General features: G+C 38.8%; 1 protein-coding gene across 2 annotated transcripts; it reads left to right on the top strand.

The window, feature by feature from the left end:
- Positions 1–82: 82 nt before the first annotated feature.
- Positions 83–9,599, top strand: zgc:101731 (SNARE_SNAP25N and SNARE_SNAP23C domain-containing protein). Of its 2 annotated transcripts, none has more exons than XM_055011995.1 (4): positions 83–362; positions 4,855–5,001; positions 6,575–6,719; positions 8,674–9,599. In XM_055011995.1, exons 1-4 carry the CDS (start codon positions 271–273, stop codon positions 8,737–8,739), a joined length of 450 nt encoding a protein of 149 aa, XP_054867970.1. In that variant the 5' UTR covers positions 83–270; the 3' UTR covers positions 8,740–9,599. The 2 variants fall into 2 exon arrangements, with proteins under 2 accessions (XP_054867970.1, XP_054867971.1); XM_055011996.1 differs by lacking the exon at positions 83–362 and adding an exon at positions 1,488–2,742.
- The last annotated feature ends 1,219 nt before the right edge of the window (positions 9,600–10,818 follow it).

Genomic DNA, 10,818 nt, shown 5'->3' with positions numbered 1-10,818 from the left:
TGTGGTGCTGAATTTAGATTTTTATTTCTACTATACAGACAATATATGTAATTATATATTTTTAAATTTGATATAATTTTACTTTTTCCAGTCAGTTGGTAAATATTAATCCTGTTCATGTAGTTTAAGTTGCTATATGAGAATTAGAAGACTTCTATTGGTTCAGTTTTATATCCACCAGTCAGACCAGTCAGACCAGTCAGACCAGTGAGACCAGTGTTCCATTCTAAACTGTCCCTAACAGAGCAGCTGGAGCGTATAGAAGAAGGAATGGACTCCATCAACAGAGACATGAGGGAAGCTGAGAAGAACCTGACGGACATGGCTCAGTGCTGTGGACTGTGTGTCTGGCCAATCAGGAAGTACGCAGCACTGGTTCCCAGTAAACATCACTGGTGGACCACTGGTTGACCAGTAGACATCACTGGTTCCCAGTAAACATCAGTGGTGGACCAGTAGACATCACTGGTGGACCAGTAGACATCACTGGTGGACCAGTAGACATCACTGGTTGACCAGTAGACATCACTGGTGGACCAGTAGACATCACTGGTGGACCAGTAGACATCACTGGTTCCCAGTAAACATCACTGGTTCCCAGTAGACATCACTGGTTCCCAGTAGACATCACTGGTTCCCAGTAAACATCACTGGTTCCCAGTAGACATCACTGGTTCCCAGTAGACATCACTGGTTAACCAGTCTACAGTAGATGTTAGAGATACGCTGCCCGTCCAAAAAGCAAGTCGCACTGTAATATTTCGTTGGACCTTTAGCTTTGACAACGACACTCATCCTGTGGAATCATTTCTATAAGCTTCTGTGATGTCACAGCATTTATTTCTGTCCAGAGTTGCATTAATTTTGTGCCAAGATCTTGTATTGATGATGGTAAAGTTGGACCAAAGTCTTCTACAGAACATCCCAGAGACTCTCAGTGGGGCTGAGGTCTGGACTCTGTGGAGGACAATCCATCTCATGCTCCCTGATCCACTCATTCTCAATGTGAGCCCATGAATCCTGGCATCATCATCTTGGAACATGAAGAAAACCTCCACTGATGGAAAGACCTGGTCATTCAGTATCTTCAGGTAGTCAGCTGACCTCATTCTTTGGGAACATAACGTTGCTGAACCTGACCAACCCCAGATCATAACCCTAATCCCCACAGACCATGATGAGGGCATCACTTCATCCACCTCTCTTCTTACCCTGATGCCCCATCTGCTGGTTTATCTTTGACTCCTCTGGACTCTATACCTACTGTCAAGCATGGAGGTGGCAGTATCATTATACTGTCAATTTAACTGACTCAAGTCTGAGTCAGAAAGATGACAAATGCAGTGGAACGGCACCAGAACTGGTGCCGTTCCACTGCATTTGTCGTCTTTCTGACTTGGTTCTTCAGGTTCCTGATGCGTCTAAGTCAGGACTTCAGGGAGACCAGTATAGAACCTTCATTCCACCCTGATGGAACCATTTCTTTACCACGTCTGATGTGTGTTTGGGCTCATTGTCTTGTTGAAACATCCAACTGTGTCCAAGATCAACCTTCTGCTGATGGTTTTAGGTTTTCCTGAAGGATGTGGAGGTGATCCTCCTTCTTCATTATTCCATTTACTTTGTGTAAAGCTCCAGTTCCACAGAGCTTGATACTGCCACCACTATGTCCAGTAGTAGGTTTGGTGTCCTTGGGGCTAAAAAAAAAGACCAAGACCCACCCAAGACAGCCCTAAACCAGTCCTAAAAAGGTCTAAAACCAGGACCAAAATCAAAAGTCAAACAGTCCAAGAAGACGTTCAGAACCAGTCAGAATCCAGTCTGAAACCAGCCCTGAAAAAGTCAGAAACCAGTTTGGTTTGGTCAGGACCAAAACCAAACCTAAACTACTGCCCCCATCACTCTGGAACAGGGTAAATCTGGACTCATCAGACCACATGACCTTCTTCCATTGATCCAGAGTCCAATCTTTATGCTCCACAGCAAACTGAAGCCTTTTTTCTGATCATCCTCACTGATCAGTGGTTTTCTTAGAGCTACAGCTGTTTAGTCCCAATCCTTTGAGTTCCCTTCATGTGGAAATGTTCTTACTTTCACTATTAAACAGCCGTGAGTTCTACTGTTGATTTCCTTCGATCATCTAAGAGTTTGTTCCTGAAGATGATGGTTCTCCACCGTCCTTCAGGTTTTAATGATGCGTTGGACGGTTCTTAACCTGATTTTCATCTCCTTAGGTGTTTTCTTTGCTTGATTCAGGCCAATAAGTTTCCCCTTCTGAGACAGATTAACATCCTTTCCATGACCACAGGATATGTCTTCCCACACGGTTGATTAAGAAATGAAACATATTCATCACTGCAGTAATTATCCAATGGAAAGCTATTACCTCGCTGATTCATTCAATCCAGGTGGGTTTTTGTTTTTGGACAGGCAGTGTATAAATCCTACTGGAAGTGGGCCGTGAGGGAAACATCTGGAACATCAGCTTCTATCTGCTGCAGCAGCTTCACTTGTTTCTGGTTTCTAGTTTTGGGGTTTCTTGTTCAGTTGCTGGTGGCTGTTTTTCCGCTGCTTTTCGGGAATAATTTCTTTTTGTTTCTGTTTTGGGTTTTGCTTTTCCATTTTCATAGAGCAGCTGGAGCGAATAGAGGAAGGTCTGGATCAGATCAACTCTGATATGAAGGAGGCTGAGAAAAACCTCACGGACCTGGGGAAATGCTGCGGCCTCTGCTCCTGTGATAAGTAGGTGGACCAGAGGCTTTTATTTTTGTTTATTCAGGGGTAAGTAGGCCACGAAAACCAGGTACTATTCTGCAAAATACATCTGTGATTTTAAGGAATTTTTGTGTGATTGTGAAAAACACAAAAATTGTCAATAAAATTACAACAGGTCATCTCGTGTGGAATAATGGAAAGAAAACCATAAATTTGCAAATAAATCTGAATTTCATTAATATTTCCATTGAGTTACTTTTAAATCTAATTCTAAAAATGCCGACAATTAGTGATAATTAACCCTCGTGTCATCCTGCAGGTCAAAATTGACCCATTTTTAAGTTTGAAAATGTGGAAAAAATAATATTTTCACAGTGAAACTTCTGATGTCCACATTTTCAACATTTTTGGGAAATCTTTCAACATTTTTTGGTGGAAAAAAAGAAATGTTAAAAATGTTTCTTAAGAACATTCACATAAAAATCAATCAAAATCCAGTAAATTTCACTGGATTTTGGTAGATTTTTTTGTGAATGTTCTTAAAGAAAATAATAGAAGTTTTACTGATATATATGGAATCATTTTTGGATATTTTTTGGACTTTTTTGGAAGATTTTTACAGATTTTTTGAAACTATTTGCAATAATTTTCTTACCAAATTTGGGGGATTTTTTTTTTTTAAATACAACTTTTAAGTGAAAGTTTTAAGGAATTATTGGAATTTTCTGCCTGAAGGTTTTGCAAATTTTCAAAAATTTGGGGAATTTTTTTGCTGAATTTTTGAATGTTTTTCAGACAAAGAAACAATATTTTTTGATGCCCATAAATGAAGACAACAGGAGGATTAGAAAAGAAAAGAAGCATCGTTTCTGTCTGTCTGCACTGTAAGAAACAACAATATTTTACAGTTTTACATCATAAAAAACTATTTCCTGTTTGTTAAAAATAAATATTTATGATCTGGACATTATTTACAATTTTGTTTTATAGACAACATGTAAATAAATGCTTTTCTCCTGTGATTTTGTTACATATTATCTTTAATTTAACAAATCAGGTGAAATTCATAAATTAGCATTTTTTTTTCTGGTTAAATAATGCAATAAAATAAAATGAAACAAAAATAGTCTAATTGTATGTTTAAATGTTTTAAAGGAAAGAACTATAATTTTTAAAAGTATATATTTTTTTATGTGGACGTTATTTACAATGTTGGCTTGTTTTTATTATTTTGTCTAATTTTATATATATATATATATTTATATATTTTTTATTTATATATATATATATATATATATATATATATATATATATAGAGAGAGAGAGAGAGAGAGAGAGAGAGAGAGAGAGAGAGAATTTTTCCCTACAGATCATCTGTAATTTAACAAAATGAGAAAATCTGTAAAACAAACAAAACCTTTCATTAAACACTAAAAATACAAATAAAGGGCTAAAAACTCTTTTTTAACTGTAGAAAATTTGTGTATTTTTATGAGAGGATTGTTTTGTGTTATTTTTCAGTATGTTTTGGTGCCACACGGGATCATTTTTTAACATTTTTTTCATAGTTAAGCTGTAAATATTCACTTATAATACATAATATTTGCGTATTTCTTTATAATATGATGATAAATAATAATAATAATAATAATAATTATTATTATTATAATTATGCCAGACCAAAGACCTCCTAATATTTGTTTTTTAGCTGCTTTTAGATGTTGTTGCTGTTCGTTTTGCTGCTTTAAAGTTTTTCAGCTCATTAGATAAACACTTAAAGCTGAAATTATTGATCCTGATGCCAAATTTTGATTTAAATTGACATAAATGATAATAATTTTAAAAAAGACCGAAACAAAATCCCAGAAGAGATGTGCATGAAGCTTGTTAGCAGATATAAGATTGGTTTGATTGATGTTTTTGTAAATGACTTTTAGTGAAACTGCCAAAAAAAACTGCAGTTAAGCCCAACATTTTGCCATATTTTAATCACCGTTAACGTCATTTTTCACAGGAGGAAACTTTCTATAAATCTAAATCTGGCATCAGGCCTTTTTTGAAACAGTGAATCCTTTATTTTACACATTAATCGGGTTTAACTAAACAAAAACAGACTAAAACTCTTTAATTCTGTATCAGACTGAAGGCCTTCGAGGAAAGCGGTGCCTACAAGGCGGTTTGGGGCGGAGCCTCCGGCCAGGACGGCGTCGTGTCCAATCAGCCGCCTTCGTCTCGGGTGGTGGACGAGCGGGAACAGATGATGATGAGCGGCGGATACATCCGCAGGTAAAGTTACACAGGAGAGTTTGTTGTGCTTTATGACACGAATACGATCAGGAAGCTGCACAAACACCAGCACACCTCACCTGGAGCTCACCTGGAGCTCACATGTAGCTCACCTGGAGCTCACCTGGAGCTCACATGTAGCTCACCTGGAGCTCACCTGGAGCTCACATGTAGCTCACCTGGAGCTCACCTGGAGCTCACATGTAGCTCACCTGGAGCTCACCTGGAGCTCACATGTAGCTCACATGTAGCTCACCTGGAGCTCACCTGGAGCTCACCTGGAGCTCACCTGGAGCTCACATGTAGCTCACCTGGAGCTCACCTGGAGCTCACATGTAGCTCACCTGGAGCTCACCTGGAGCTCACATGTAGCTCACCTGGAGCTCACCTGGAGCTCACATGGAGCTCACCTGGAGCTCACCTGGAGCTCACATGTAGCTCACATGGAGCTCACCTGGAGCTCACCTGGAGCTCACCTGGAGCTCACATGGAGCTCACCTGGAGCTCACATGTAGCTCACATGGAGCTCACCTGGAGCTCACCTGGAGCTCACCTGGAGCTCACATGTAGCTGACCTGGAGCTCACCTGGAGCTCACATGTAGCTCACATGTAGCTCACCTGGAGCTCACCTGGAGCTCACATGTAGCTCACATGTAGCTCACCTGGAGATCACCTGGAGCTCACCTGGAGCTCACATGTAGCTCACATGTAGCTCACATGTAGCTCACCTGGAGCTCACATGTAGCTCACCTGGAGCTCACCTGTAGCTATCATGGAGCTCACCTGTAGCTATCATGGAGCTCACCTGGAGCTATCATGGAGCTCACCTGGAGCTAGCATGGAGCTCACCTGGAGCTCACCTGGCGCTCACCTGGAGCTCACCTGTAGCTATCATGGAGCTCACCTGGAGCTATCATTGAGCTCACCTGGAGCTCACATGGAGCTCACCTGGAGCTCACATGTAGCTAGCATGGAGCTCACCTGGAGCTCACCTGGAGCTCACATGTAGCTCACCTGGAGCTCACCTGGAGCTCACATGTAGCTCACCTGGAGCTCACCTGGAGCTCACCTGGAGCTCACATGTAGCTCACCTGGAGCTCACCTGGAGCTCACATGTAGCTAACATGGAGCTCACCTGGAGCTCACATGTAGCTCACATGTAGCTAGCATGGAGCTCACCTGGAGCTCACATGTAGCTCACATGTAGCTAGCATGGAGCTCACCTGGCGCTCACATGTAGCTCACATGTAGCTCACATGTAGCTAGCATGGAGCTCACCTGGAGCTCACCTGGCACTCACATGTAGCTCACATGGAGCTCACCTGGAGCTCACCTGGCGCTCACATGTAGCTAGCATGGAGCTCACCTGGCGCTCACATGTAGCTCACATGTAGCTAGCATGGAGCTCACCTGGCGCTCACATGTAGCTAGCATGGAGCTCACCTGGAGCTCACCTGGCGCTCACATGTAGCTCACATGTAGCTAGCATGGAGCTCACCTGGAGCTCACATGTGGCTAGCATGGAGCTCACCTGGAGCTCACCTGGAGCTCACCTGTCCTGCCTCCTGGCAGGGTGACCAACGATGCCCGTGAGGATGAGATGGAGGAGAACTTGGCTCATGTCGGCAGCATCATCGGGAACCTGAAGAGTATGGCTCTGGACATGGGCAACGAGATCGACACGCAGAACGTCCAGATAGAACGGATCCAGGGGAAGGTACACAAATATAAAAACAAAGGAAAAAATAATCATAGTAATGATCATAATATTAATAATGATGATGATGATGATGATGATGATGATAAAAATAATAATAATCATGATCATCATAATAAACTTTATCTATTGAGCAGCAAACAGTCGTCACTGATCAGAATCCAAAGGTGGATAAAACCATCAGAGCGATAAAAGAGGCAGAATCATTAGAGGAATAAAACACAAACAAAACTAAAACCAGGAAAAGATTAAATAAAACTCAGTCTGAAGAGAGAAGACGTGATTCTAGCCTCTAAAACTAATAAAAACCATCAACGTCCTCAAAGACTGGAAATAAAAGCAGGAGAGAAAGAACCTGAAACATACTGGGAACCAGTTTAAAGACTGAAACATACTGGGAACCAGTTTAAAGACTGAAACATACTGGGAACCAGTTTAAAGAGACTGAAACATACTGGGAACCGGTTTAAAGAGGATGAAACATACTTGGAACCAGTTTAAAGAACCTGAAACATACTGGGAACCGGTTTAAAGAACCTGAAACATACTGGGAACCAGTTTAAAGAACCTGAAACATACTGGGAACCAGTTTAAAGACTGAAACATACTGGGAACCGGTTTAAAGAACCTGAAACATACTGGGAACCAGTTTAAAGAGACTGAAACATACTGGGAACCAGTTTAAAGACTGAAACATACTGGGAACCAGTTTAAAGAGACTGAAACATACTGGGAGCCAGTTTAAAGACTGAAACATGCTGGGAACCAGTTTAAAGACTGAAACATACTGGGAACCAGTTTAAAGAGACTGAAACATACTGGGAACCAGTTTAAAGAGACTGAAACATACTGGGAACAGGTTTAAAGAACCTGAAACATACTGGGAACCAGTTTAAATAGACTAAAACATACTGGGAACCAGTTTAAAGAACCTGAAACATACTGGGAACCGGTTTAAAGAACCTGAAACATACTGGGAACCGGTTTAAAGAGGATGAAACATACTGGGAACCAGTTTAAAGACTGAAACATACTGGGAACCAGTTTAAAGACTGAAACATATTGGGAACCAGTTTAAAGAGACTGAAACATACTGGGAACCAGTTTAAAGAGACTGAAACATACTGGGAACCGGTTTAAAGAACCTGAAACATACTGGGAACCAGTTTAAATAGACTAAAACATACTGGGAACCAGTTTAAAGAGGATGAAACACACTGGGAACCAGTTTAAAGAACCTGAAACATACTGGGAACCGGTTTAAAGAACCTGAAACATACTGGGAACCAGTTTAAAGAACCTGAAACATACTGGGAACCAGTTTAAAGACTGAAACATACTGGGAACCGGTTTAAAGAACCTGAAACATACTGGGAACCGGTTTAAAGAACCTGAAACATACTGGGAACCAGTTTAAAGAACCTGAAACAAACTGGGAACCAGTTTAAATAGATTAAAACATACTGGGAACCAGTTTAAAGAGGATGAAACACAGTGGGAACCAGTTTAAAGAACCTGAAACATACTGGGTACCAGTTTAAAGAACCTGAAACATACTGGGAACCGGTTTAAAGAACCTGAAACATACTGGGAACCAGTTTAAAGCACCTGAAACATACTGGGAACCAGTTTAAATAGACTAAAACATACTGGGAACCAGTTGAAAGAAGTTTAAAACAATTCAAACATTGTATTTTCTATGTTTTCTGTCACATTTGCTGACAGATTTTAATTTTTTATTGATATTTTTTACATATCATTTAATATAAAAGCTGCCATTTAGTCTAGAAATTAAAAGAACATTTTTTTCACATTACTGAAGCTTTATGATACATTTTTTGTCATGAACAAAGCAACTATGACTACTAATGGATGGTAAAGTTGCATTAAAGACTTGTACCAGCTGCTTTTAGGACTTTTATGATCAGCTTCTGTTTTTCCTGTTTCCCTACAGGCGATCCTGAACGTGTCGCGTATCGAAGCCGCCAACCAGAAAGCCAACAACCTCATGAAGCGATAGAAGCTTTCCTACTTTCTCTGCTTTTTGTTGTTGTCTGCTTCGCATTTCTCATCATGAACTTCCTCCAACATGATGTGTTGTTGTTATTATTGTTATTATTGTTATTATTAATATCCTCAGCTGCAGGAAGACTTCTGTGTGTCTTAGAATAGAATAGAATAGAATAGAATAGAATAGAATAGAATAGAATAGAATAGAATAGAATAGAATAGAATATTCTTTATTGTCATTATACAGTGTATAACGAGATTGCAGAGCTTCTTCTTAGCTTGTGTTTTATTATTTATATTACGGTTCTCTCTGATTTGACAACTTTTTTACGTCACATTCACCCTCGGCAGGCAGTTAGAAGCTTTAAAGTTTAAAAGCACCACCGACTTCACCACCGGCTGCAGCAGCGTTGAGCAGAATCCAACTTAGAAACTGAAAAAACAAGAACAACCAAACAGAAAACGTCTCGTTTCTCGATGGAGGAGTGACTCCGTCTGAGCAGAAAATATGCTCTAAAAATAAAAAAAAAAAAATGCTAATTTCCCAACATAAACATCACTGCACTGCCCTCCTCCCTTCCTCTGCTCTGATTTAGTGGGTAAAGTGAAAGCGGTGGCGCCCTCTGCAGGCCCAACAGGGAACTGCTCACAACAAGGAAACGTATTCTTTTTAAAAAAAAAGAGGATCTCTGGCAACACCAAGCGGACAAACATGGAACTTCCAGCTCTCTCCATCTTCTTATTCTTCTGCGTGTTGATATAAAATGGTGGTGAAAAGACGGATCGGTGCTTTTATTATCCTCCAAGGCCACAAATCAGAGCATTTCTCACCAATTAAATGCTTGTGCGTGTTTTTTTTTTTTTCACAAACTGCTATGAATATGTCAGTTTTTATTGTGGTGTTGAGTAAAGCTGCCAGTCAGATCTGTAACTTGTGCTAAACGGTGCTGTTTTTAGTAGTAAATCTGCATTAATATGACTTTAAACAGGCTTCCATTGTTTCACACAGCAGACAGGACAAAGTGGCACCACTGGATTAGCATGTATACTATGTTTGTTGTGATTAAATGCTAAAATATGGATGTTGTGAATAAAAAAAATGTGCACAGAAACAAGGCCTGCATTTATTTGGATTTAATCATTAATTATGAGCATTTTGAGGAGCTTTAATTATCAATTTTTATCACAAAATAAGAGGTAATCATGCAGAATTTGTAAATTTTTTGTGTAAAAGTGTAATTAACTATATGGATTAAGGGTAAGGGTTGTCTAGAAGGCAATTATGAGCAGGTTTAATTACTTTTTTTAATAATAGGGACTTAGGCTGAATTTTTTTGCGTAAATGTGAGCACACAAGTATGATATCCATTCCCGTGTTCAATTCAATATCTAACTGTACTATAGAGGGACAAATATTGGACACAAATTCATCAGTCATTCCAATAAAACACCAACAAAGGGATTAAATCGTGCAGAATTTGTGATTTTTGTGCAAAAGTATGAACAGAAATACGCACTACATGTCTTAATTATGCATAATAAGTATAAGGGCTATTAAATTTAGCAAAAAATATTTTAAAAATCACAAATATTTGACAGTATTTGAAAGAAAAAATATGTATATTAAGGATTGAAAAACAGAAATAAAAAGCATTTTATTTATTTTTACAGATTTTCCGTAAAATCACACTGAAAAAAAACATTATTAATCCTAAAAAATAAAACTGTGCAAAATGTCCACATAAATATTTTTTTTTACAAATAATAAAGTATAATCTTTTTAAACTCAAATTAGCAAAAAGTTAAAAAGTTTTACAGATATTTGACATTATTTGAAAGAAAAAATATGCATATTAAGGACTGAAAAACTGCAAAATAATTGTAATTAAACACAGTTTTTTAAATAGACTTTCTGTTTTATTAAATTATAGATAACAAGAAAAATCATAAAATTGTTCTTTTCCAGTTTGTGACTGTAAAATGAGACCATTTAACTGTCCTTAAATCTGCTAAAAATATATTTTCTTTTAACCGTTTTCAGTTTTTGAGCATTACATTATTGTTTTTTACTTTAATTTTATTTTGTGTA

The sequence above is a fragment of the Amphiprion ocellaris genome, chromosome 7 (genome assembly GCF_022539595.1).
Source record: "Amphiprion ocellaris isolate individual 3 ecotype Okinawa chromosome 7, ASM2253959v1, whole genome shotgun sequence".
In the NCBI taxonomy this organism is placed as follows: Eukaryota; Metazoa; Chordata; class Actinopteri; family Pomacentridae; genus Amphiprion; species Amphiprion ocellaris.
The sequence above is the reverse complement of the archived record's forward strand: the minus strand, read 5'-3'. Positions and strand labels throughout refer to the sequence as shown.

What these genes read in the sequence shown, in the direction of transcription:
- zgc:101731 (XM_055011995.1), top strand. Translation starts at nt 271, where the DNA reads ATGGACTCCATCAACAGAGACATGAGGGAAGCTGAGAAGAACCTGACG. An exon ending in TGTGTCTGGCCAATCAGGAA is followed by an intron (nt 363 to 4,854) that starts GTACGCAGCACT and finishes ATTCTGTATCAG; the next exon opens with ACTGAAGGCCTTCGAGGAAA. An exon ending in AGCGGCGGATACATCCGCAG is followed by an intron (nt 5,002 to 6,574) that starts GTAAAGTTACAC and finishes GCCTCCTGGCAG; the next exon opens with GGTGACCAACGATGCCCGTG.